At 38.9% G+C, this 27,282-nt stretch overlaps 1 protein-coding gene across 1 annotated transcript in view; it reads left to right on the top strand.

The window, feature by feature from the left end:
* Positions 1 to 26,465, top strand: part of LOC125378973 (protein FAM186A-like) — a 41,495-nt gene extending 15,030 nt beyond the window's left edge. The window contains exons 2-3 of the mRNA XM_048394999.1: positions 25,181 to 25,285; positions 26,052 to 26,465. Of these exons, the coding sequence (XP_048250956.1) occupies positions 25,181 to 25,285; positions 26,052 to 26,465 (519 nt within the window). The remainder of the gene's footprint in view (positions 1 to 25,180; positions 25,286 to 26,051) is intronic.
* Positions 26,466 to 27,282: the final 817 nt, after the last annotated feature.

Below are 27,282 nucleotides of genomic sequence, written 5' to 3'. Positions count from 1 at the left end.
ATTTTTGTAATTTTAGTAGAAATGTCATTGACAATAACGTACATAAAGAGGTGATTGATGCACAGCCAGTTGATATATTGGAATGTCTTCTTACTGAAGAGGGGATTATGTCTTGTGTCGAAGATCTGAAAAATAACAAAATGGAATTAAGATAATATAGGTGTTGAGAACATGAAAGTTGCCATTTATGTCATGATGTCAGCTTATTTATGTCATTTATACCTGGGTTAGATTATGGAGTCTTCCGGGTCTCTCTTTCATTAATATGTTTATTAAATTTAAGGGTTTTCATTGAAGTGATAAAGACGATAGTGTACATGAAGAAGTGATTGATGCACAGCCAGTGGATATGTTGGAATGTCCTTTTACTGAAGAGGAGATTATGTCTTGTGTCGAAGATCTAAAAAAATAACAAAATGGAATTTAGATAATATACGTAATATGAACATCAAAGCCGCCATTTAATGGTGTCAGCTTATGTTAAACAATAAAGAAACATTCGTGCAAAACTAGCTTGTTATGTTAAAAAAAAATCATTAGAAAAATGTGCAACACACTTTGGAACTTTTAAATCCTGACCAGTTATAAGAGGAACTCGCTGTATGGGTGATCTGCACGCTCAAAACAATATCCGACATATATACAACTGTAGGGAACTATTAGTGACGTTTGGTATTTTGTTTTACATTTAGCTTTGTATATCAATAGCAACTTTTATTATCCCTCAAAGTGAGATTGACCAATCAGAGAGCAGAACTACTAGCCCCACATGTACTTGTATACCATCAGTAACAGCCATTTTGGATTTTCCAACACCCATCTGACATATGTCACATGAAAATTCTGGTAGAGAAAGTCGTTACCCTACACTGTTTTGTGTTTTAGTATCATTAATTGTTATGTGCAAAGATATTAATTTTAAAGCAACCACGTTCGTAACTTTATTAATAAAAAATATAGAGAAACAATGCTCACATCGGAGATAAATGTTTTACAAATAGCAACATCATAGAACCTTATATAGGATGACGTCACAAACAAGAAACGTGATGTGTCTTATTGCAATAGAACAGACCGCAGACAGCCTTTAGGGGAGAAGGGACTGCTATCAAGTTACAGTGGACCGCAGATTTCTAACAAGCGGGGAGTTTGATATTATTCTATCTGTTTTAGCTGTAATATTTGTTTCAACGTTCACAAAAGAGAATCATATATTCCATTGTTAACGTCTGTGTTTACAATATAGCACTGTAAACATATATGCTGGTCCTGTCATTTAAACCGGTGGTAAGTGTCAAGTTTTCACTTTGACATGACATGTGCGATAAAGATACCAGATAGTGTAAACTTTTCGGCATATTAATTCGTTATGGTATCTTCACGCCTCGCCCAATATTGTTCTGCTACCCTAATATGACACCGTATACGGCCACTAAAGACACAATAACTAATATCATTATGCCTCAAAGTAGGATTGACCAATCAGGGAGCAGATCTACTAACCCCACATGAGTACAGACATTCTTTATCCTACACTGTTTTTTGTGTTTTAAAATTATTAATTGTGCAAAGACATTGATTTTAAAGCAACCACTTTCGTGTCTTTATTAATATAAAATAAAGAGAAACACGGCTCGCAACGGAGATCAATGATTAACAAATAGCATTCATTACCTACGAGGGCAAACATGTCGGTGTTCATAAAAAAACATATGTGCCCTAGGGTCATATCACGTCAAAAGACGACAGTGTATTGTTGCCGTGATACGGACGTCATAGCTGAAGATTGCTGACGTCATTCGACAAATTGTGGTTCCGCTGCTGTTGCGACTTGCTATCCTAAAAGGTAAACACCGAAAATCGTCTCTGTTTGTAGACATCTTCTTCGGTAATAAAAAGAACATTATATTGGCGTTCATGTCATAATATGTTTACGACATATGTTTTCTGAAATTTAGAAACTTGTGTCGTAAACATAGTATGACATGAACACGAATATATTATCCTCTATGTTTGTTTTAACACGGTAACATTTCTTTCAACTCCATCGTCGTGATCAGTGAATAATATTCATTTGTACATAAGTTCTTAGGTATACCTGTAAGTCTTATCTTTGTACTACTGGGAGGATTTTGAATTTAATTTAATGTTTTGAAATATATTAGACTAAATAATCTAAAAAAATAATACATAAATAGGATATAGGTTCCCGTTTATTACAAATTTCAGTTTGGTTAATCTCTGGCCAGATATGCTATGCATATAAAGTGATTGCCCATGCATACATTTCATCTATCTTCTCACTGTATATTTGCATGGAGTCAAGTTGTCTTTCATACTGATCATGATGATTGTGTCGAGGTCCACTTCCTGGATTAATTACTCAAGTAATAAACTATCACTGATTAACGCATTTATTGTTTGGGTATTGTCATTTTAACGTGTATGTATTTTTTTAGCCAGATTAAATACCTACCTTCCCATAAATGAAATCGGTGTGCACATGCCTGATTAACTGTTAATTGTTATTATGAAGGGTACAAAAGGTGGCGTGTCATTGGTCCAGAGCTCCTTTTTATTGAGTTCCCTTAAGCGCCCTTCTTGTCAAATGCAATCAATGCCTTTGTTTTCCTTAAAAAGCGTAATTTATTCAAATACACACATTAACCATGATTATAGTTGCAAAGGAAAGCCAGGAAGCAAAATCACTCTGAAAGAGTAGCATAAAATTTAAGTGTTTTTCACACAGAGACGTCAACAGAATATGAACATATGTAAACAATTTATTTAAGCTAATGTCGGACTGTTTATCATTGTTGTGGTGGATTTAATTGTACAGCAGACCTCAGCTGTGCTAAGTGTAGCGGCTAACATGTGGCGTCTTCTAAATCATGTCCTTTGTGGAAACATGAAGAGGATATTTTGACTGTCAAATGTCAAAACAACAATTCTTTCCAGGATGCTAAAACAATTGTTACGTGCAGGTCGCCTCAATCGACACAAACCTATGTTGCTGCTGTTTCTCGCCCTTCTACCACTAGATCTATAGAATGTCAGACTGACTTGAGATGGGCAAACTAGGAACATCCGCTGCCTATTACTTCAACATCTGACCATTTATTCAGACAGAACTTTCTTCAGCATCTCAGAATGTGACTGGGGCAATGAATCAGTCTACACCAGCTTCTGAAATACAAGCTACTTAAAAAACATCAACTGAATTGTCCACAAAACGAAAGAAAAACAATACAGGAAAATTGACACTTAGGTCCCCAATCCTTCTGAAACATCTTCTTTGAACCTCCAGAGATGGATGTAACTCCATCTTTCAATCACAACAATACTAGTAACACCTCCTCCTAGGTCCCCACTCCTGAATCATCTGTAGATTGTCATAACTTCTTTGAACCTCCAGAGATGGATGTTACTCCATCTTCCCATCACAACAATATTAGTAACTCCTCTTCCTAGGTCCCCACTCCTGACTCATCTTAACATCGTCATAGCTTCGTGAGCCATCTTTAGAACCACCATGAATCACTGAAATCTACTTTCATTGAAATCAGAGGACTCAGGCATAAGCGTAATGTAATGCATATAACCCATTAGCAATTTCTTAATGTAATGTACAAGCCTTTTGTATATTTCGGTCAGGAGACAGTGAGATTAATCATATTGTACATGTTGTATGCGATACAGCATACAACCGTAAAGATATACGTTATTGCTACATGACTTAACGCATATCACCACTAATCTTACTGACTGTTTGTTTAATGTGCAAAAACAAAATGTGAACACTTCTAAATCACCTGTTTCGATTTGGCAACGTGATAGCTCGTGTGACGTCACCTTTATTCGTGAATCTGTTCCACGAAACTACTTCTTGTAGCATCATGGCTTAAATGTACCTTGTATGGCTACAAAATTGCATCTAGTCCATCCAAATGCATTGTATATTACTACATAGCCGGGACACGATGTCAAATAACTTATGTCACTGGTGGAATGCAATTTCCCTACGTCCACACTTTGGAAACAGTTGAGGCAAGGGCTTTCCATTTCCACTAATTTTCCCACATACAGTCATGATTGGATTGGGCCGTAGATCAAATCAGTTGGGAAGACCAGGATTGGGTTCCAGTGCTTTTCACTGATGAATTGAGATACAGACAAGACTTCACTGAAGATCTGGAAGAACCGATATCGATGTCCCACATCGGTTCACGATGACAGGTATGCAGTACAGGGATGACATTGTGGATGTGTACGTGCGACCGTAGGCTGGTTGGTTTGTCTGTTATTTAACACGGCACTCAGCAATATTTCAGCTATGTGACGGCAGTCTGTAAATAATCGTGACAATCCAACGATTGATATTATGTGCATCGATCCACGCAATTGGGATCGATGACACGAAGGCTGGTGTAATCGCACCCGACTTCAGCCTCATAGGCGATAACGCACGAACCAGGTCGCCGTATTGTCCTTCCGGCAACTCGCCAGGAACTCACTCAAGTGTGGCACAATCTTTCTTTGGCAACCACCCTAGACACTTACTGGAAGTTTGGGACGACGGTGCCAGGCAGTGATCGCATCACGTGAATCACATACACCAACGAGAGGTGTTATTTATTACAATGAATTTAGTTTTGTGATTTTCTTGTACGTTTCAGTTTTGGTCAGATACTCTCGTTTTCTAACTGGTGATCTGACTGATTATTGATCCCGTGTGGTTGTTGGCATTATGTGGCTCATAACAGCGGTCTTCTGTTAATAAAACATGGACCCGTGAAGATCCAGGGTAGACTATGTCTTCAGCAACCCATGCTTGCCGTACAAAGTTACACTGTTTGTCGTAAGAGGCGACTAATGCAATCGGCCGGTGAGACTTGATGCATGTCATCGTATCCCAATTGCTTAGATTGATGCTCATGATGCCAATCACTAGACGTTCTTGTACGGATTGGATTATATAGCTGGAATATTGCTGAGAGCGGCGTTAAACAAGAAACAACAACAAAAACAACATTAAACATGTCTTCACGCAATATTATCGTTGGCTATTTCAGTAGATGAACACAATTTGACGTATTACCTTTCAATGTAGAGATCCTTAGCTAACTTTGAGTAGTATAGATATATTTACTTTGGCTAAATTTGAAAATTCAACGATAGCTGGCGTCTGGTTACATTTCCATGTTCTATATTGTATGTCATTAACTACCAGAAAAGAAAATCATACATTGTAGAATTAGACGTAATGGACATTAGTTTGATATTAGTTTTATTGTTTTATTGTCATTGATCCTAAGTGAAGTTGTGGTCATTACTACGAAGATAATCTTCATTATGTATTTCAATATCAAACGTATATGGGCATAGACAACATTGTTTCAAACGTTGTGATCTCCGAGAAGATCCGGGTTAGAAAAGGTCTTCAGCAACCCATGCTTGACGTAAGAGGCGACTTTGCTTGTCGTAAGAGGCTACTAACGGGATCGGTTGGTCAAGCTCACTGACTTGGTTGCTACATGTCATGACATCGATCACTGGATTGTCTGGTCAAGATTCTATTTTGTACAGACCACCTTCATGTAGCTGGAACATTGCTGAGTGTGAGAACGCGAGATCCCGACATTGGTCGCAAGTGTCGCAATCTCGCTTTCTCACGTTTTTTTCATTGGTTACATATGCTGGTTTGAGTGGAACAGCGCTAGCCAATCAAAATTCGCGTTGGAATTGTGATATTTTCATAAACAATTTTCCCGCAATTAAATATGTCGAATCATGTAACAAATGGGCAAACATATGCATTGTTACTTGCACACCGGATATGCATAAATAATAATAATACTAATAATAATACTACTAATAATAAAAATAATGACAAAAATAATAATAATAGACTACCCAAAAGAAGCTTTGAAAAAACGAATTGTTCATATGAATATAGTTAATTCCCATGGCCCATTCTCTATATCTCCAGGGTTCACATTCCTGTAAAACCTGAAGGAATCCATGGATCCATTCGCGAGGTTTTCTCATCTTAAATTACCTAATCATGCCAGATTAACCATATGTATACTCACATGAAAAAAGCGGGTGTTCCTTAACTTCTCTTGAGTCATATGTTATGTATGTAGACAATTCTCAGAAAGTTTGGAAACATTTGATTTTGCAGGTTCAGATGGATAGGACTTGGAAGACATGTACCCCAGTCAAAGTAAAATCTTGAATCAGATAATATGAAATGTCAAGAACCGGAAGCAACAGACATGGCAAGAAGTTGCGAACCAAAAGGCAAATCTTGTCTTTAAAAGTGAATGGGTACTGAATAATCTGCTCTTTGTCGTGCTCAACTGTCTTCATACATATCAACAGTTTGAACAGCATCGGTCTACTCATTATTATCCCCCGCCACGAAGTGGAAGGGGCGGTAGTCCTCGTTTCCGGAGCAGATCTTGAAATCCGTACCATATTTCTTCGCCATACTTGGCACACAGATAGATCTAGTGGTGAACTGGTGCCTTTTGATAGTTTGGGATTTTTACAAAAGTTATTTTTCGAGTTTCCATGGCAACAACTTTGATTTAGACTGAAAATGTCGGTAGTCCTCGTTTCCGGAGCAGATCTTGAAAAACGTACAATATTTCCTCAGCAAACTTGTCACATAGATAGGTCTAGTGGTGAACTGGTGCCTTTTGGTATTTTTTGATTTAAAAAAAATATATATTTCGAGTTTCCATGGCAACGCCTTTGATTTAGACTGAAAATGGAGGTAGTCCTTGTTTCGGGAACAGATCTTGAAAACCGTACCATATTTCTTCACCACACTTGGCACATAGATAGATCTAGTGGTGAACTGGTGCCTTTTGATAGTTTGGGATTTTTAAACAAAATATTTTTCGAGTTTCCATGGCAACGACTTTGATTTAGACTGAAAATGGAGGTAGTCCTCGTTTCCGGAGCAGATCTTGAAAACCGTACCATTTGTCTTCACCATATTTTGCACATTGATAGGTCTAGTGGTGAACTGGTGCCTTTGATAGTTTTGGATATTTTTTTAAAGTTATTTTTTCGAGTTTCCACGGCAACGACGTGTGGGCTTATGTGACTAGACAGTGAACAGTTTTGAATGCATTTGTACAAAGACAACATGTGACAATCGCGATCAACAAATTCATATTTGAATCCATGATATTAAGTTTAATATATCGACTTGATATAATAAATTTACTAAAGGTCTACCTGTGCTTTTCTATTGTTTTGGAGAGTGTATTATGTCAAAGTGAAAATAAAGAAAACATCAACATGCACCAAAGCATTTTCCAAGGACTTGTTAATTGGCTTATTGTTGATATCAATATACATGTGTTCAGATTAATGATAACATTAATCTCTCCATGCTGTAGCTAGTCTCTGTCAAAGGTATTTTCAAAACTGCTGTTGTCATGTTTGCATAAAAATGAAATAAATGTAATAAAAGCTCAAAATTTAAACTACTAGTATGTCGGCCAGTGGTCGAAGAGTGGCTCATAGGCGAAGAGTGGGCGAGCATATTTTCCTTTGCACAAAACTTAAGTTTTTCTTTTGAAAATGCATAGAAGTTTGTCGAAAAGCATCATAACACATGATTCAAATCATTTTAACATAATTACCTAATTTGTGGCATTATTAAAATGTTTCGACAATGGGCGAGAATATGTTCCTTTGCTCAGAACTCATGTTTTGTTTTTTCTTTTTCCAATATATAAAAGTGTGTGTACAAGCACCATGACACATAATTCAACTTATCAAAAGATGTGGCCTGTGGGCGAAAAGGTTTGGACCATGGGCTAGAATATTTTCCTTTGCTCAAAACTCATGTTTTTCTTTTGCAGATACATAAAGGTGTGTCATGTAACTAAAATCAACTAATTTTGGGGTTATTAAAATATTTCGCCCATTGGCAAGAATATTTACCTTTGCTGAAAACTCATGTTTGCCTTCAGCGAATACATCATGACACATAATTCAACTCATTTTAACTTAGTTCAGCCAGTTTGTTTCGTTATTAAAATATTTCAACCATTGGCAAAAAGGTTTGACCAATTGGCACGCCCATGGACGAGCATATTTTTCTTTGCTCAAAACACAAGTTGTTCTTTTGCAAATACATAAAGTTTTTTTCTACATACATCATGACACATGATTCAACTCATGTTAACTTTATTCAACTAATTTGTTGCGTTATTATAATATTTATCCTAGGGGCGAAAAGGTTTGGCCCAAGGGCGTGAACAATTTCTTTCGCTGAAAGCTCATGAAAGCTTTTGCAAATATATAAAGGTGTGTTTACAAACATAACACATGATTCAACTCATTTTAACTTAATTCAACTAATTTGTGGTGTTATTACAATATTTCGCCAAAGCCTTAGAACATTTTCCTTTGCTCAAAACTCACGTTTTTCTTTTGCTAATACATAAAGGTGTGTCTACAAGCATCACGGCACATAACTCAAATGATTTTAACTTAAACCAAATAATCTAGGGCGGTATTAAAATAGTTCGCTCATGTTTTTGTCAGTCTCCTTAAATCAGTAACTACTTGTGTGCAAACTATATTGTATCATGTGAAATATGCTTCATATTATATCATTACATTACTATTTGAAATGGGCCTTTGGCTGGATGTTACCTTTATAGAAGATTTACAAGTTTTACCTTTTGTACATATTGTAACGATCTTTTATGAACCTGGCTTCACCGCTCAAAAAGTATTTATAGTTTATCATACGAATTCATGCCATGATGCTTGTAGACATACCTTTATGTATTTGCAAAAGAAAAACATGAGTTTTCAGCAAAGGAAAATATCCTCGTCAATATATTTTAACAACGCCACAAATAAGTTGAATTATGTTTAAATGAGTTGAATCATGTTTCATGATGCTTGTAGATACAACATGAATTTTGAGCAAAGGAAAATATTCTAGCACATGGGGCCACAATCTCACATCTCACTGTTATATCACTATTCATTTTGATATATTTGTCAAATTCAACTGAAACCCTGTTCCGTATTACACGCATGGCACACGCGTGTGAAACAAGTCACCCAGTGTGCGTAACGGATTGCACATGCGCTGCACACCCGTGACACACGCATGTACACAACGGTGCTAAACCCATGTGCAACAAGTTGAACACCCGTGTCACATGCGTGTTACATGCGTTCTGAACGCATGTTAAGGGAATGAACTTCTAGGCAGTAGTGCACATATGTTGGCGTGTAAGCACTTTCATGGTGTTAAGATGTCTGCTTCTAACCACATCGTGCGTAGTGATTGCGGCCGATATCAATTATCTGTTTCTGCTTACAAAACATGTATTAGTTACTGGATTAATCTTATCTCTATGCCTGACTCCCATTATCCAAACAAAGTGTTACAAGATGATGTTACAGGCATCTAATAAAGGCAAAACACATGTAATGAAATGTAAATATATCCCGTTAAGCTTTGGTATCGGATATATATGGCAACAGCAGTGTTTTCACCATCCAAAATCTTAATTCATGTCACGCATCAAATATACCGATGAACATGATTGGCAAAGCGTGTGCTCAAAATCGGTACTAAAACATATGTATTTTTAAAGTATGTATAGTCTCTGGCCAAAATTGATCGTCCATAACCATCTTCTGCTGCAATATTCACACATGCAAAATGTGTACCTTTCCTGTTACTGATGAATAACCCAACAATTGTAGACCTCACCCCACGTTCCTACAAGTCGTCTTTTATCAAAGAATCTTCCATGCTGGTGCGATACCACTGACAAAGAACTTCTCTGAAAATCTCATTTTAAACAATATCATCAGATTAATTCTGTAGCAATATGTGCTTGAGACAAATAGTTTCAGTGACCATGTCAGCGTTTGTTGTTTGTGACCTTATACCGTCATCAGTCTTCTGAGTGGTGTCCTTTCGTTGGTAGGGAAGATTTCCTGATGAAAAGTCGTGTCCCAGGATATTTCTCAGCCACAGGCCCATCAATACTGGCTGACCAATCAACTGAGTAGTTTCCAGAAGGTAACAGTTCGGTCTCAGCACCTATGATGATCCTGTTAATCCTGTTTTCAATATCCTGGGCACATGGAGAAGGGAATGAGCATTCGGGATTGGGAACTCGTGCAAAAAGGAAACCATTAATAACTGTATGAGTGTTCTTCTTATTTGAATTAGATTCAACCAGGATGACCTCTGTTCTTTTTCACAGCATAACTTGATTGATTGCCGTGAGATCAACAGGATCGCAGGAACAAGACGGGTCAGTGTTGTGAATATGATAATGCTGAAGTACTGATAATCTTTTTCTGATAATTGCCAGCACAAGACCAAGGTAGTAGATTCATGAATATGAAGAAATTCGTAAATTGAAATGAGCACTCGCTGAGACATTAGGAAAAACATGATTACATATTGATATTGCCATCTTTTGGATAAGGGTGTACAGCTAGTTAAACAGGATAGAGACAGTTGACTGGTACCACAGTAACTCCACATAGTGTTCTCAGTGCGTCTACATTTGGCCTTTCCAATCCCCATGTTCGTTCTTGAGAGTAATTATCCCATTATCTCATAATAGTTAGATATATTGGTAAGTAAAAATGTTAAATAGGTATCCTCTAACGTTTTTCTTGAGAGCAGAATTTGAAAGTATTGGAGCAATACTCCCGGGACTTACTTTCTGTACAATATAATCTACATGTATATGATTTGACAAGTAGCCAACTTGCTTTAAAATTAGACAAAGGTGTTTGTTTGATACCTGTTTTATCTGAGTACCTTTCAGGTTTTTGGCCTGAGTTAATATTACCTTTTGTTTCAGTTATCTGTCTGGATTAAACGTTACTTACCATTCATACATCCATATGGAGATCCTTTCTATGCAGCATTTCTATGCTGTGTGTATCATCAACAAGATCATTTATAAAAAAATGAAAAATATAATGGTCCAAGAGTGAGTTAGTGAGTATGTTTTCACACCGCTTTTAGCAATATTCAAACAATATCACGGCGGTGACACCAGGGCTTCACACATTGTACCCGTGTCGGGTATCGAACCTGGGTCTTCGTCGTAATGAGCGAACGCTTTAACCACTAGGCTACCCGACCACTCCCCAATGGTCCTAGAACTGATCCCTGTGAAATACCTACATTGACAGATTCTAACTGTGATTCTTTACCGTTTAAAACAACATTTGTGATGTGTTTGATTGATCACCATCAAACCGTTTCAACAAGTGTCATGTTAAATGTTATAGATAACAGGACGGAGATACATATTGCAAAAGTTTATATAGTAGCTTGATTAATATTTTTAAGTGTTTTTCCAAACTCAGGAGCCCGGGAATAATCTTTCGTTTCATCTATATTTATGCAGTATCTATCGTTCACAAATCTTTCTAACAGATGTGACAACTTGACTTCGAAATTGTCTGAACGTATTCCAATCCATGGGTTAGACTTTCTTTTTTGCGGTTGCGTTAACGCATTAAACGACGCATATTATTTTCCTTACTTCTTGTGTAATAATTGTATTGGGCATATACACGTCGTAGATTTTACAAAGTATTACAGTAAATTCTTTAACTGCATCATCAACGCACATGCTATAGATTTACTCATTTCAGTCATTACTATTTGAGATCTGCTGATATACCATCAACATTCATTATTTCAGTTTATGTAAATATTTGTATGCAAAACATATTGGATTACCAATGCGAAGGCTAAAGATTCCTACATGTCCATCCAAGACCAAACTGTATTTCATTTCGTTTGTGAATGTGTTGATAAACCCTTAAGAAATCGATAAAAGCGACAAATGTGTTTCAAGGATATCATCCGGGTATCCACGAGGGAAAATAACAAAGGCAACACTCGCCCCGGTCAATTGTCAAAGATCAGAGCTTCTTGAACGTCCCATCAATTCTATTTCAGAAGCACACTAGCCTTGAACATAGTTTGCAAAGTGTTCGAATTAAATGAGTTATATTATTTTTTTATCTAATAATGTCTTACAACACCGTTATAAACATATGGGAAAAACTCCAGTAGTTGATACTTTATCCTGCCAGGCCGAAGACTTAAACTGAACGCCGAAAGAAACTTTGCATCAGATTGAAGTGACTGCAAAAACTAAACATAACAAAAGTTTGAGGTAAAGTATATTTAATAATGCAACAATTCCATAAAGTATTGAACAACTCAAACTTGACATCTTGTGGTTAAATAGCGGACACGAGACAAACAGAATCAGTGGGAGTTGAAAATGCAGTTGTCAAGATTTTCACTGCAATTCATTCAAACAAAAAATGTCACTTTAATGCCGAATGTGGACGACCCGTGATTCCATACATGCAAAGACACTGCGTCGGACGGAAAACGTCAAACGTCTGACGAGGTCACGTGGCAAGTGGTTCCATTCATCCTGTAGAGCTTGTATCAACTCTTGTCTGTTTCCCGGAGGGTCTGGTCAGACTCTAGCTCGCCTCTCAATGACGTTCAAGAGGTGTTCTGTGGGGGATTAGTCAGGAGCACATGTATGCGCTCACGGTATGAAGTCCACTACGACTGGGGCCTGGCATGTCGTGTTTGTACATAACAATCGGGGTTTATGCTGGAGGTAGGTCAGCACTACTGGACGGATGATGTCATATCTATAGCGTTGTGCATTGAGGTTTTCATTGATGACGACGAGTGGCGTTGTCTGGTCTCCACTTATTCCAACCCACGCCATAATGCCACCTCCATCGTAAGGAACGACGTCTCCGTCGAAGTTCAGCGGTCAACATCTGTCCCCCTCACAGTCGTTAGGCCCTGTTACGTGATGCTCGAAGTCTACTGGTAACAATGTGTGCTCAACCACCGACCCAAAGCAGTCACTGCCGATGACGTCACTGTGAGGTGGTGGTTGCGGAGGTTTGATGATTGTTTTTGATTGTTTGTTGTTTAACGCCGCACTCAGCAATATTCCAGTTATATGACGGCGGTCTGTAAATCACATTCTGGACCAGACAACCCAGTGATTGACATCACGGTCATCGATCAAGGCAATTGGGATCCGATGACATGCATCAACCAAGTCAGCGAGCCTGACCACCCGATCCCGTGAGGCCATTCCTGCGACAAGCATAGTCGCTTTTTACAGCAAGCATCTTCACTGGTGGTTGCGGAGGTGCAACGTTCGCAGATACCGAACTTCCTGTAGTGTAGTGAACTGTAGTCTCCCTGTCCGATGTCCTTCCTGTCTGTCTGAAAAGCTGCAACAAGTTTCCAAAGGCAACACGGGAACAGCCAAAGGTTCTTGCAACGTGGGCGTGCGTGGCCCCCCATCTGGACCATCCAAATTGCTTGCTTACATAGTCTCGGTATTTCAAATGTGTTTGGTTGTTTACAATGTGGATGTTTGACTTGCTACTGACTACTTGACTTACATTCTTTGCATTTCTGAAAAACACGTGCGCATTGCCGGTAAAAAAAAAATGTACAAAAACGATGCGTTTGGGCTATGTGTTTGTGCCTAATTGGGTTTTAAGCAGTACAACAATCACTTATGGCTCTGCTACTGAAGCTGCTAGCAGTATTTTTACACATTCAAGACACAGCTTATTACTGTCTACAAACTGAAAAAGTTGTAAGAATGACGTTGGATGATAAATATAATCTCACCCTCGTTTCTTTTGATATCAGATATATATACATTCATTGATAAAAGAGGAAAACAAGTCGTGTTATCAAGTTGTGTTAATATATTTGATACCAAAAGACACTCGGGTGAGATTCTCTATATATACCTACCAACTCACAGAAGCATAAAATATATGAAACTGAATATGACAAATAATTTAACCTAAAGAGTATAAAGTTTAGAAGGTTCAGTGCAAAATTGAGATTGATATTTACAAATATGACCGTACATGTGCCATGTATAATGATTGAAATATAAGCGACAAAATCTTTTCCAATTATAAGAAATCTCTGCCAGTGGTGGAGTTGATTGTCCGACTCCAAATACATCATGAACATTTGCTTGATTGGATACAAAGTGTTAATTACTTGGATTGGCTCTATTCCCTCAGTGTTTGTATAAGTATGAACGATGACATATCCACTCTAGCCCTATAAGTTTATTGTTTTATTTAACAATTGACTTTCATCACAATTTCTTACCTCAAAGGATGTAGGCCAAGATCTATACTGAGTGAATGAAAACGAGTGAATAGTTCTGATATCTACCTAGCGAAAGCTCGTCAGATACCACCACAACTATTCACGAGTTTCAAAAAAATTGTTTTACACGGGGGCGAGTTTAGTATTATATTTATTACCTGTCATTTTTAGAATTATACTGTTGAGTGTGACTAGGCTGACACCTACACGATCAACATTACAATCTAATAGAGTTTGACAGAATAATACTTCAAACACGCCAAAAGTTAAAACCTATGAATGTATTACCATACAACGGTCCACCTTTAGAATTCAGGCGTCCGTTCACAAAATTATCGGAGCGCTAAGGTTATTCTTCCCCGCCCTTAAGGTGGGGAAGTATACGGGAAACGTTAAATTTGTGGCATGTATGTCGACATGTTGGTTTATTTGAAATTTCAAGCCACGCATTTACGGAAACAAAACATACAAATCATGTGCGTCGAATGTTGATGCTATTCTTTTCCAGCAATAAGAGATCCTTCAAAATCGTCTTTATGTAGTTAATTGATGCATCTGACCGTTTCTGGTCATTAGCTGACATTATTAAACCATTCATGTGAAATCCGATGTCCTTTTTTCCTCAAGGACTAATTTTCTGATTTTCACGGTGCATACAAAAGAAGAACTTTGCACCGGAGATCTTAAATAACAGCATAATAAAAATTATGTTCTGACTATGCTTATTCATGAACAACGACGACATCTCAATTTAAATGTAATATGGCTGAATTCCATATTCTACATACCACACTTTTGATTGTTTGGATGCTCATGTTCACTGGAAATATTTGGAATAGTTATATTCCGTATTTTGAATTAACCCAGTGCCCCGTGTGTTTTTTTTAATCAGTGCACCGCACATAACCACATGTGAAACGTTTGGTAGCAAAGTCAAAGCAAAATCGGAGTAGTGTGTCAGCGAATTTGCATCAAGGCTGTAGTATTTTTCAACCGTTTAATGGAATTCAATTTTACAGCCGTAGCTCTGGTCACTCATATATTTTGTGTCCCATAGCTCAAATCTATTTGCATCTGTACCGTGTTCCACTGACCTCGATAATCTGTTGGATGAAGGCACAGCTCTCTACAGCCACAAAGTTAACACCGAAGGCTATTAGGGGTATTTAGTTCATAATCAGCTCCCAGCAGCCACTGCCTCAAGCGATATTGTCTACATAACAGATCAGTTTTATGGCTCCGTCACAGGTGCTCCAAATATTGAAGCAGGGAAAACAAATTTCATAGAAACATTTCAAAAAGCAATATTGATATCCCCGTCACTTTTGGTAACTTTTAATGATGTCTCCATTGCAGTTTTTACGGATTTCGATTCGTATGCATTATTTGACTGTCATCAGCGGAATGGTCTTGGTCAGATTGATCCGAATGGACAAGCGGTTTTACTTCTGTTTAGTAGTATGGATGAATTGTCATGTTACATCTTAACAGTATATATAACAGGCGACTATGCTTGTCTTAAGAGGCGTCGATCCCAATTGCGTGGATCGATGCTCATGATATTACAGGCACTGGATTGTCTGGTCCAGACTCGTCATATAGCTGGGATATTACTGAGTGCGGCGTTAAACGACAAACCAATCAATCATCATCATATGAACTCAAACCAGTCATTGTTACAAGTAAACCACATTCCACAACAGTTACTGACACTGGATAAAAAACAGTATATAGAAAAAAAACAAGTAACTCAACTCACCATGATCACAATTACTATTCTTTGAAAGAAAGAAATACACAAAAAAACTGACCAAAAAACGTAAAACAAGAGACGAGGAATCTCCGATATTGATTAGTCCCGGAATTGAAATGTTCTCCAACTACGTGATAATATTTTGAGTATGTGCATCTGTGGTTGTGACAAAAAGACCTTATCTAGTATGACTTTTTTTGCCATATGGAGCCCTTAGTATTTTCATTTACATTATTATAACCAACTGCTAAGTGTAAAGAGAATGTGATCTATTTTTTGAGTATGTGCATCTGCCAATGTTGTTGGCAGTTTTGATACTATTTCCACATGTTTACATTTGTGCCAGAAATTGCTTCGATTTCCTTCGATCTACTTTTTAAATAAAGACCCAGGTAAGAATAGGTCTTCAGCAACCTATGCTTGCCGTAAGAGGCGACGAACAGGATTGGGTAGTCAGGCTCGCCGATTTGGTCGATGCATAACATCATATTCCAATTGCGTATTTCGATGCTCTTGGTGTCAATCACTGGATGATCTGGTCCAGACTGGATTATTTACAGACCTCCGTCATATGGCTGGAATAAAGCTGAGTGCGGCGTTAAACAAGAAACTATTTTTAAATAGACCTATCCTATGCAAATGTATCAACTGTATTGCCAAATACTCAAAATAAATAATATTTTTTTTCCACAACAGCGTTGTGTTATTTGTGGTTAATATAATTATGCTCCATCATGCCTTTCAGTAACATCATAATTATGCGTTTGTGAGGCATCACATATGGCGGGGAACCCTGATGCTCTGTATCAATGTTTTCTTGTTGCAACTCACATACTTTAACTTAGACCAACGACTGTCGTTGCGCCACATACAATCGCCATGTGAAATGGGCCTTGCACCTCAAAGTTTGCAATCACGTCACGTTTACGCGATGACGTAATTTGTGGAATTTTGTTGCAAGATCGAACGGCGAAACAATGCCATGTGAGCTCCTCTCAGTGATTTATCATCTCCACACGCAATATCATTGAATAGGCCAAGGGATGTTAAGAGCTTTTAATATTTGTTCGTGAAACTTGTTCCGGGAGTACATAAACACGCGTTTTGGTATTACACAATGTGTAATACCGCTGTATGTTTATTAAACTGGTGATCTCTTCACGGGCAAGTAATAAACAATTTTATTTAGCACATGTGGCTTCATGTTTACACGGACAGCCCTACAGCAACCAGCTATATCGCGGAATAAGATATAAAAAAAGAGGTGACATGAGCGTCCGGATGAATGCATAACTTGCTCTTCACAAACATCTTACGGAAACACATGTATTCAAATGATATCACCATTAGATGAGAAAGGTCTGTTAAGAACTTCCTGAGTAAGTCAGTCACAATGATAGCGCGTCATCATACATTTACACCAAGTACGAGACGTCAAAATGGCCGACACGATAAACGTGACGGGGGAGATTTGGGGAGTTGCTAATGGACGTATGGCGGTTACGTGATTTAGTCATCATTGATCAATTGGTAGATGATTGAAAGGTGATTAAAGATGTGTCAAATAGACGCTAAGGTAAACTCATAGATTGCTGTAAACTGTCACTGTTAGCCTAGACACGGATCGAGTCGATACTACCATAGTTTGGATGTGCATTTCTTCGTTTTGTTCACTAGGATGGGTCGTAGCGAGGATATTCGTGAACGATCATGCAGTCAAACTATCTACTGTTTCTCAATGTATACTAAAACGCTTTGTTTAAGATTAAAGGGTCTAAATGATGAGAAAGAACGCTTCTTTTTGTATTCGTGATAGGGAATTTCAGAATATGTGTTGTACAATGTTTGTAGATGTATGTGTAGACGTTGACCATTAAAAAATGTTAACTAAATCAATAACCATTTTTATTAAATTGATTTTTGTTGAATAAGTGTCTTAATATGTTTCTTGCAATGTATGTTATCGTGTATTTTACCTGAATCTTTGTATAAATAAATGTATACCTGTTACCTATAGAAACGTACTATAGCTAATCCCCCTCTTGTCTCCCTATTTACCATGACTGACTGCACTTTTACCCAGAACAAGAGTTGAGGGCACAGTGAGGTGAACCCGTCGGTGTAGCAGCCTCAAATTAATCCCTTAAAAGTCATTATTGAGTGATTTCAGCACAGGTTCAGTTCACTCTGTTCTACTCGGCCCATAACTCTCACTCCAGGCTCAGATAACTCCATGTATTCGTGTTAGATTCAGATCGCCTGTTACAATTTCTGAAAATATGTTGTACACTAAAAAGTGTCAGATCTTTAAAATAGATCTCTAAAATTCCCTTAGAGTCAAACTTAATCTTTTGGCTAATCATAATGATAATACGAGGGTTATGTCAATATTCGACACATGAAAATAATAAGAAGCGTCGATACAGCTGGGTATGCCCATACATAAAATACATGTTAGAGAGAGAGGGAGAGATTCTTCATTACCTCCAGTGGTCATTCCGAAGATTACAATGAAAGTATATTCACTTACACATGGCTAACATAATACAATAAAAAGGCATAACATATTAACAATTCCACACAACTTATCAAAATCAAATACCGATTCGGAGACAGATATCCACTAAAAGACATATGTCAAAAGATGCTAAGATGCCAATTGAAGTATGATAGTTTCCCAGATGTGTTGATCCAGACTGTGAGTAAATTCTGTTTCAGTCCAAAATAAACATGATAACATACCCGTTTCGTCTCGAAATGAACATATTTTGTAATGTCAAGTGAGTCAATAAGAGAAGAGAAAAACACATTTCTTTCTGATATAAGTGTTAAACAATGTTAAATAATGTGGTTGTCATGGTCGATCGTATGCCAATTTCAGTTCTGTCATTCTTTCGAGAAAGTTTACAGCATGATGAGACTTTCACAACAAGTTGTTAGGCAGGTCGGTGTTCCGGGTACAGAAAATCGAATTGCCACAGTACATGATATGTTGATTTCGTTTGTATTATCTTAGAACGGGACATGCCAGAGATTTGTTTATGCATTTGTGAGCCATAATTGTTCCTCGTAGATGCATATATTTTCATTAAAATGATTTATCCATTTCAATTTTGCAGGGAAAGCACTGTATTGAACTTATACCCAAATTGTATTTATCAAGTGTTGATTTAAGTTCTTTACAGATTGTCATTGATTTGACATGGCTGGAAATGGATGCACACAAAAAAAATGTTGCAAAGTTATTATAGTTCAGGTTGCATAAACGACCAAGAAATGAAAGTTTGCATTTATCAGTATATGCAGTAATTGTTCAAGGTTCGCAATAGTGGATTCTGAAGCAGAATCCTGTACAGTGCGTGTAAAATATCTCGGTATGTAGACCCTTGATGTCAAAGGTCATTCACATCCATGAATGCTGGTTTTGTGTATTCTTCTGAGCCATATTTTCACGCTTGAAATTAGATGAAGATCATAACTATCTAATCCTAAAGATATTAGGGAGTTAACATTTTGCCTTGCTTTAAGAATGTCCTTTTCAATTCTTGTTTTACAAGACAAGTTATACGTTAAACGTTTTCTACCATATACCGTAGAATGTCATTGCTAGCTGTGAATATTGACCGTACACTAATGAACTGCACCTGAACACAACATTTGGTGACTTGTCGCCAAAATACAGCATCTTGAAACCAAACTGGGAGCAATTGCATGGAGAAAAAGCTGTAAGCATGCTGCACGTGCAAAAACGGCTACTTAACCTTTATACTGATTGGTATAAAAATTTGGCAGTCCTGGTGTGAATCACTCTCCGATGTTCTGTATACGTGACTCTCATGATGCAAAGAGTGAATGAACACTGTAAAAACAGCCATTGGACGTCTGGAAGCAGTAGAAAGTCAGACATCAGTAGCCAGGCACTTTAACGTGAGCCAGAGTACTATTTCTCATCTGTGGCAGTGCTACTCTACAAAAGATCGACCGAAGGGTCACAACTGCGGTACAGGACCGCTTTGTCCGGGTTTTGTTTCTTCGCAACCGGACAATCGGTGCAGCATACACAGCTAACAATGTTCCTGGTCTTCATAGAGTCTCAGCGCAACCCATCAGAAATCGTCTAAGACAGCATGGGATACGGCCAATGAGACCATATACAGCGCCCGTTCTGCGGCAACATCATCGTCGTGTACGTCTGCAATTGAGCAGAAACGTTCGACCATTGACCCTAGTGCACTGGAGAAGGATATGGTATCGCAATGTTGGTAGGATGCGTGTCTACAGACGGAGAAATGAACGCTACACTCGACACTGTCATGAAGTCGACCGATACCGCGGTAGAAGTGTCATGATGTGGGCAGGCATATCCGTGAATGGTAGGACAGATCTGATGCTCGTGCAGGGAAATGTAGCTGCTGTACGCTACCGTGATGAAATCCTTCAATGTCACCTTATTCCCGCCATTGTCAGAAGATTGATTTTCCAGCAAGACAACGCAAGACCGCATACTGCACGTGTGACCATGGATTATCTTGCCCACAACAATGTTACTGTGCTGCCATGACCCTCCAAATCGCCTGATCTAAACCCCATTGAATATTTGTGGGATCTGTTAGACAGACGTGTACGACGCCGACAGCCTCAAACACAGACGCTTCAACAGCTGAACCATGCATTGCAGGATGAGTGGAAAAGGATTCCACAACGCCAGATTCGACGACTCATACAGTCCATGCCCAGGCGGTGCAGAGCTGTGATCGATTCTCGTGGTGGTAACACCCGGCTCTGAATTTGGCACAGTGCCATCAATGACATAGACGCACCTTAGAACATTAAAAGACTGTTTGTACTGTAAAAAAACATGTGCCTCATCCTGTGTAAAATGTGGTTGTTGTATCTTCATTATTTATTTGTAATCCTGTTTCATTGAACATGTAATGAAACACTGATTATTCTGTTATGCGTTTCTTTTGGGCCAGTGTATTTGCATAACACAGATCTAGTAATTCCCATGTATTACCTCTAATGCCCAGTTCATGTCGGTTGAACAATTCTTCTTCGTGCAATAGTCTTTCAAATGTTTTTTTCATTATTTAAGAAAGCAGCTTATACTGCAGGTTGCCTTTGTATGTAGTACTGCATGTACTGAAGAAAATACTGACTAGTTCCATGTTCTACGTAAACCAAACTGTAAAATATCAGGAAAGTCTTGATAAAACCTACACATTTTGTCTTCTTTACTTTTGAACAGTTCAAATGTTCGTACAGAGACATGATGATAGAGTAATACCTCTATACATTCGTGAATCAAATTTCTCATATTGCTATAATCATGCCAAGTCTAAGGTCATAGGGTACATGTTGTAGTTCTACATAAAGAATCAATAATATGTTCATCTGTAATCTTATCCAGACCTGGAGGTTTACTTTTGCTCAGGGATTTGACGGCCTCTCTAATATCTTGAGATGTTCCTTATGTAGTGATTAGCAGGGGTTTTTAGTGTCCGTTGATATATTTTCGAAATGTGTATTTTAAAATTAAAAAAAAAAAAATATATGTATATTTTTAGCTAATGGTGTGTGCACGTGTAAAAACTGTATGTTGAGGTCAACTTAAGAATATCTTCAACACCTTATATTACATAGTGTTTTGAAATGTTTCACCAGATGAAAACGTTCATTGTTTACATACCATATTCAATTCCACACAGTATTGCACATAACATTTATCTATGTTACACGTATATGACGGGTGCATGGACGATTTAAAACCAATTCGCGTCTGGCTTTCATGGCACGTATAGTCTGGAAGTTAATTGGAGGTACCGACGTTTACTAAGATATCTGAAAAAAACTATAAGACCTACTCCAGTCAAAGTTGGTATGATATTATTAAACGGTCATACATAACTGGATATTACATTGAAAGACAATCGGTGCATGAATAAAAAATATGTCTATTTAGCTATCATTATATTTCATCAACAACCAGACCTGTTCGTCACGGGGGGAACGATCATTCATTGTAACAGCCATCTGCATAATGCTACCCTGCGTCACAAGGCCAAATGACACAGTTGAACCAATCAACTCAACTCGAAAGGTTGCACGGGAATCACGCCCGCACGAATACGGTGTTAGCTTTGGGCGTCTCAAGCAGTTATTTAATAATATTCATCCAATTATTTTTGGATTCTTTTTCAGGTCAGTGTTATTGACCTGAATGTATCATTCCTTGCCACATTATCATATTTCATGCACATCAGGTTATTAGGTGTAATACATCATACGTAATTAATCATTTAGACACAACATTGCTTTATTGTTCCGAAGAGATATTTTAATATTTTTGTAGATGATTCGGGACTTTCGGGGCTGTTTCGGGTGAACGAGAATCAAATTCTGAGCCAAGAATTGCACAAAGTGGACAAGATCCGATTAAGACAAGTATTACAAACCATTAATTTTACCTATTGTTTCCTGAGTAAACTATTATCTAAACAACATTAGCTTACCTCTAGCTTAAATGTGTGGTCCTGGGTGTATAATGTCCATGTCAAAGTAACCCAGACATTACAGGCATACAACTATTATTTTGTGTTGTGTGGCACCAGATGTTGTTATCAACTAGATTCATGTTGTAAACATCTATTGTTGTAGAAATATAAAGCGCCTATGCTAGAGAATAACTATTTCGATTTTCAAACAGATTCCATTTGGCGTAATAGGTAATCAAACTATCTAAATGGATTGCTGAAATTCAATGATGATGCCAGGTGTTCGCACAAAGGGTAAGCCTTTGCCGCAGATGAAGTTATGATGAAACCGTAAGCTCTTAGAATTCTTGATTGCAGGCTGGGACCTTGTCAATATATCATGTGTAAATTGTATGGACATGTAGAATGCATTTACATAAATTATTGAACGGTTTCTACACACAAAGTAATTTTAATTGGGGACTTTAATGCCCGCACATATAATCTATGCGAGTACGAAATTCTTCAAGAATACATAATTGAAGCATTTCATTTGAATATTGATGAAATCAGATCAGAACTTGGGTTGCCACGCATGAGAGCAGGACAAAACACAGGACAAAACAAGAATAAATAACTTAAGCTTTAAACCTATTAAAATTAGTAAAAAAAATAAAATATGTTTATTGGTAATGGCAGGCTAGGAAATGATAAAATGATAGGTAAAACTGCTTGTAAAGATAAAGGTGTCTGACTCTAATATAATTGACTACTAGCCTCTCTATTCAGACGTGCACTGCCCAATCACTCTTGCACCGCCCACTCACCCGTGCACTGCCCACTCATCTGTGCACCGCCCACTCACCCGTGCACTGCCCACTCACCCTTGCACTGCCTACTCACCCATACACTGCCCACTCACCCGTGCACTGCTTTTTACGGCAAGCATGGGTTGGTGAAGACCTATTCTTTCCCGGATCTTCACACGTCAATTAATAAACTGTGCGGCAAAAGAAAGTATAGGTCGAGATCCATGAAAAAAATAACAAGAAGAGGTTTTGTTGTGAATTATAACATTATCTAGGGAGGGGTAACACATGATTGATCAACCACAGTTTGAATGGAATTGTGCAATCACAAGTAATGTAAGCTCAAGGTAAACAATGGTGGGGTAAGACATTTCATTTTCAAAAGTTGTCTGAAATGTCACCAAATAATTGTCAGACACACCACAAGCTCATTGATAACACAGTTGCCTTCAATAGCGTGTATGACCTCCGGCTGCCTCAATGCACGCTGTGATACGCCGCCTCATCGATGACGTGGACTGGAAGCCGTTGCCACTCGTCTCTCAGGTCCTGCTGCAATTCTTGTCTGTTGACGGGAGGCTGATAGCGTGCTCTAATCTGTCTGTCAAGATGGTCCCACAGATGTTCAATAGGATTCATATCGGGTGAGTGGGAAGGCCAGGGCAAAACGTCAACGTTCTGCTGGTTTAGAAAGTTCCGAGTCAGTCTTGCAGTATGGGGCCTGGCATTGTCGTGTTGAAACAATGTCCCCTGCTGTTGGTTTTGTAAGAACGGAAGCACAACTGGCTGCAACACTTTGTCTCTGTACTGCACAGCGGTTTCCCTGTGTAATCACCAAATCCGTCTTCTGATCTCCACAAATACCGCCCCACACCATGACACCTCCCCCGCCGAATGTAGACCTCTCGAATACACGCCAGAGCCAAACGTTGCCCTCTGCGTCGATAAACTCGTTCACTGCCGTCATTTCGAAACAAGTTAAACCGACTTTCATCAGTTAACAGCACTAGACGCCAATTTCTCACTTGCCAGCGTCGAACCTGCCTCGCCCATCGCTGTCTCAGGCGTCGATGTTGAGCAGTCAGTACCATACCAAAGACGATACGCTCGGATTCCAGCAGCACGAAGTCGTCATAGTACTGTACGTTGGCTAATGGGATGTCCCAACGCTGTTGCTGCCGTCGTCGTCGCCGTTACCAATCTGTTTCGCAGGTTAATGAGCCGTATCTGACCGTCTTCCAGTGGTGTTGTCACTCGGGGTCGTCCTGTTCTAGGCCTGTCCTGTGTCCTCCCTGTCTGCCTGTACCATTGAATCAGCCTGGCTACTGTCAATGGTGTACAACCAAACCTTCTGGAAATTTTGACCTCTGTTGCCCCCCATTTCGGCCATACTGATGACACTCCCTCTGTTCCTGTGGCAGTCGTGGCATTTCCTTTGTGTGCTTTCATCACGTGTGGTTATACCCTGCAGACGAACGCATTTATACAGCTTACATGCACGTTCAGTTTATGCCTTAGGCGTTTCACCATTTTTTTGGCACCGCGCGAGCGCCGTCAAAGGTGGCGCGTTCGGGTGAGGTTTTTTTTTTTGTACCTGTTCCTGGGCAGTCATATTCCCAATACCCACTTTCCACTAGTTATCGCTGTTATGAAAATTACAAATTGCCAACCTATACTTTCTTTTGCCGCTTAGTGTATTTCATTACAACGTAACAAAGGTATATAACCATCATTGAACAAATCGAAAATAACTGATAACCATGATTACCTGTGTTCTGTTTACAATTTCATAAAGATGTCTGCCATTAGACAGCTGATTCCCTACAGCCTACAGTGCATATGTATATTTTACTAAATCATCTCGTGATACAATATTTACTACGAAACAAATTAATAAGTTATTATTATGTTTATTATACAGACACAAGAGTTGCAAAACTACTTCTGGAGGACAACAATAGACGAGACTGACCATGACTCTACTTTCCTGGATGGCCGACCCAAATCAACACCCGGATTTATCAACGTGAGGGAATTATTGAAAATAAAACATTTAATACACTTTTGTTTCAAAAATACAACTATTTGAATTTTTCACTCATTTATCTCCCTATCAAATTTGCTTCTATTTTTAGAATACTCAAACTTAATTGCAATGTAGCCTATTGGCCTTACCTGTAACATACAATGTCTAATTTAGGAGATTAGAAAGTGAGTGAGTGAGTATAGTTTTTCGCCGTTTTTAGCAATATTCCAGCAATATCACGGCGGGGGACACTAGAAATGGGCTTCACACATTGTACCCATGTCGGGAATTAACCCGGGTTTTTGGCTTGACGTTCGAACGCTTTAATCACTTGGCTTTTCGACCACCCCAGATTAGAAAGGACAGCCTAGTTAGAATACCTTCCTATTTATACCTTATTAACAGCAAGATTTAAAAATAATGTTTGCCTACCCGATAAACGGTATGTTTCTTTCCGTTTAGAATTGCTGACACAACATGAGATAACTTATAAGTTTAAAACAATTCCTAAAAGGCCAATCCAGCCAGCTGGGGTCCAATCCAGCCAGCTGAGGGCCAATGCAGCAAGCTGAGGTCCAGTAGTTTGTCCAGGGACAATACAGCCAGCCGACGGACAACACAGCCAGCCGAGGGGCAATACAGCCAGCCGACGGACAACACAGCCAGCCGAGGGGCAATATGGCCAGTCGAGGGGCAATACAGCCAGCCGAGGGGCAATATGGCCAGCCGAGGGGCAATACGGCCAGCCTAGGGGCAATACGGCCAGCCGAGGGGCAACACAGCCAGCCGAGGAACAATACAGCCAGCCGAGGAACAATACAGCCAGCCAAGGGACAATACAGCCACACTAGGAACAATACAGCCAGCTGAGGAACAATGCAGCCAGCCGAGGGGCAATACAGCCAGCCGAGGGACAATACAGCCAGACGAGGAACAATACAGCCAGCCGAGGGGCAATACAGCCAGCCGAGGGGCAATACAGCCAGCCGAGGAACAATACAGCCAGCCGACGGACAACACAGCCAGCCGAGGGACAATACAGCCAGCCGAGGAACAATACAGCCAGCCGACGGACAACACAGCCAGCCGAGGGGCAATACAGCCAGCCGAGGGGCAATACAGCCAGCCGAGGGAAAATACAGCCAGACGAGGGACAATACAGCCAGCCGACAATACGTAGATAATGAAAGCAAGCAGTTTATTGGCATCACACACAGAACGGTATGCACGTACATGTGGCAAAACGAAGAACATTTTTCTATAACACAGGGTACAATTTTATATTCCAGCTTATTCTCGAAGGATATATTTTGGAAATATGAAAATATACTTTGAATTTGAGGAATTGTGAGTGGGCCACATTTACTGTACATAGATTGATTCTAGCTATTTATCTTTAAATGACGGTCTCGTTGCCTTGATTTGGATGCATTTGGCCGATCCTCTTGAGCGAATGTTAAATGATGCATTTTTTAGTGGGAAAACATATCCATTCCTATCTTTATATACGTGAAGGATCCGCTGATTCAAGCGAGTAGACTAACATCAATGACGTATTCCAGATAAGAATCACCTTGAGGTCAGATAGATATTATTATTGCTGGGAATATTCAAGGTATGATAGTTTGGAAAGTCTTGGAATGAAAGCATTTTTCCAATGTTATACATAGAGGTAAATGGAATTTTCGGAGTGTACAGTTGTATGGCAGAAGTACATATCAGTGAAAGAGTGACTCCACCCCTTCAGGCGGACAGGCTCTTCATTTGGTTTATAAAGAGTTGAGAGGGGAGGTCTTGGAAGTGTGTTACAGTCTGGAGTGGTGCAGCAATAATGGCAGTCAATACTGGCATTACTTCCAGTTTGTTTATGCATGCATCTCCCCTCGTCTGAAGTCTGGTGGTACCATCGTCTAAAGCAGGTTTGCGCGACAGCCTATCATCAATTCAAACTATACTGAACAAAAATTCCTGTGACATTGAATAAGATTTAATTCAAA

This window comes from Haliotis rufescens, unplaced genomic scaffold (genome assembly GCF_023055435.1).
Source record: "Haliotis rufescens isolate VD_foot unplaced genomic scaffold, xgHalRufe1.0.p SCAF_137, whole genome shotgun sequence".
In the NCBI taxonomy this organism is placed as follows: Eukaryota; Metazoa; Mollusca; class Gastropoda; order Lepetellida; family Haliotidae; genus Haliotis; species Haliotis rufescens.
Note: the sequence above shows the minus strand (reverse complement) of the source record. Positions and strands in the feature narration are given on the sequence as shown.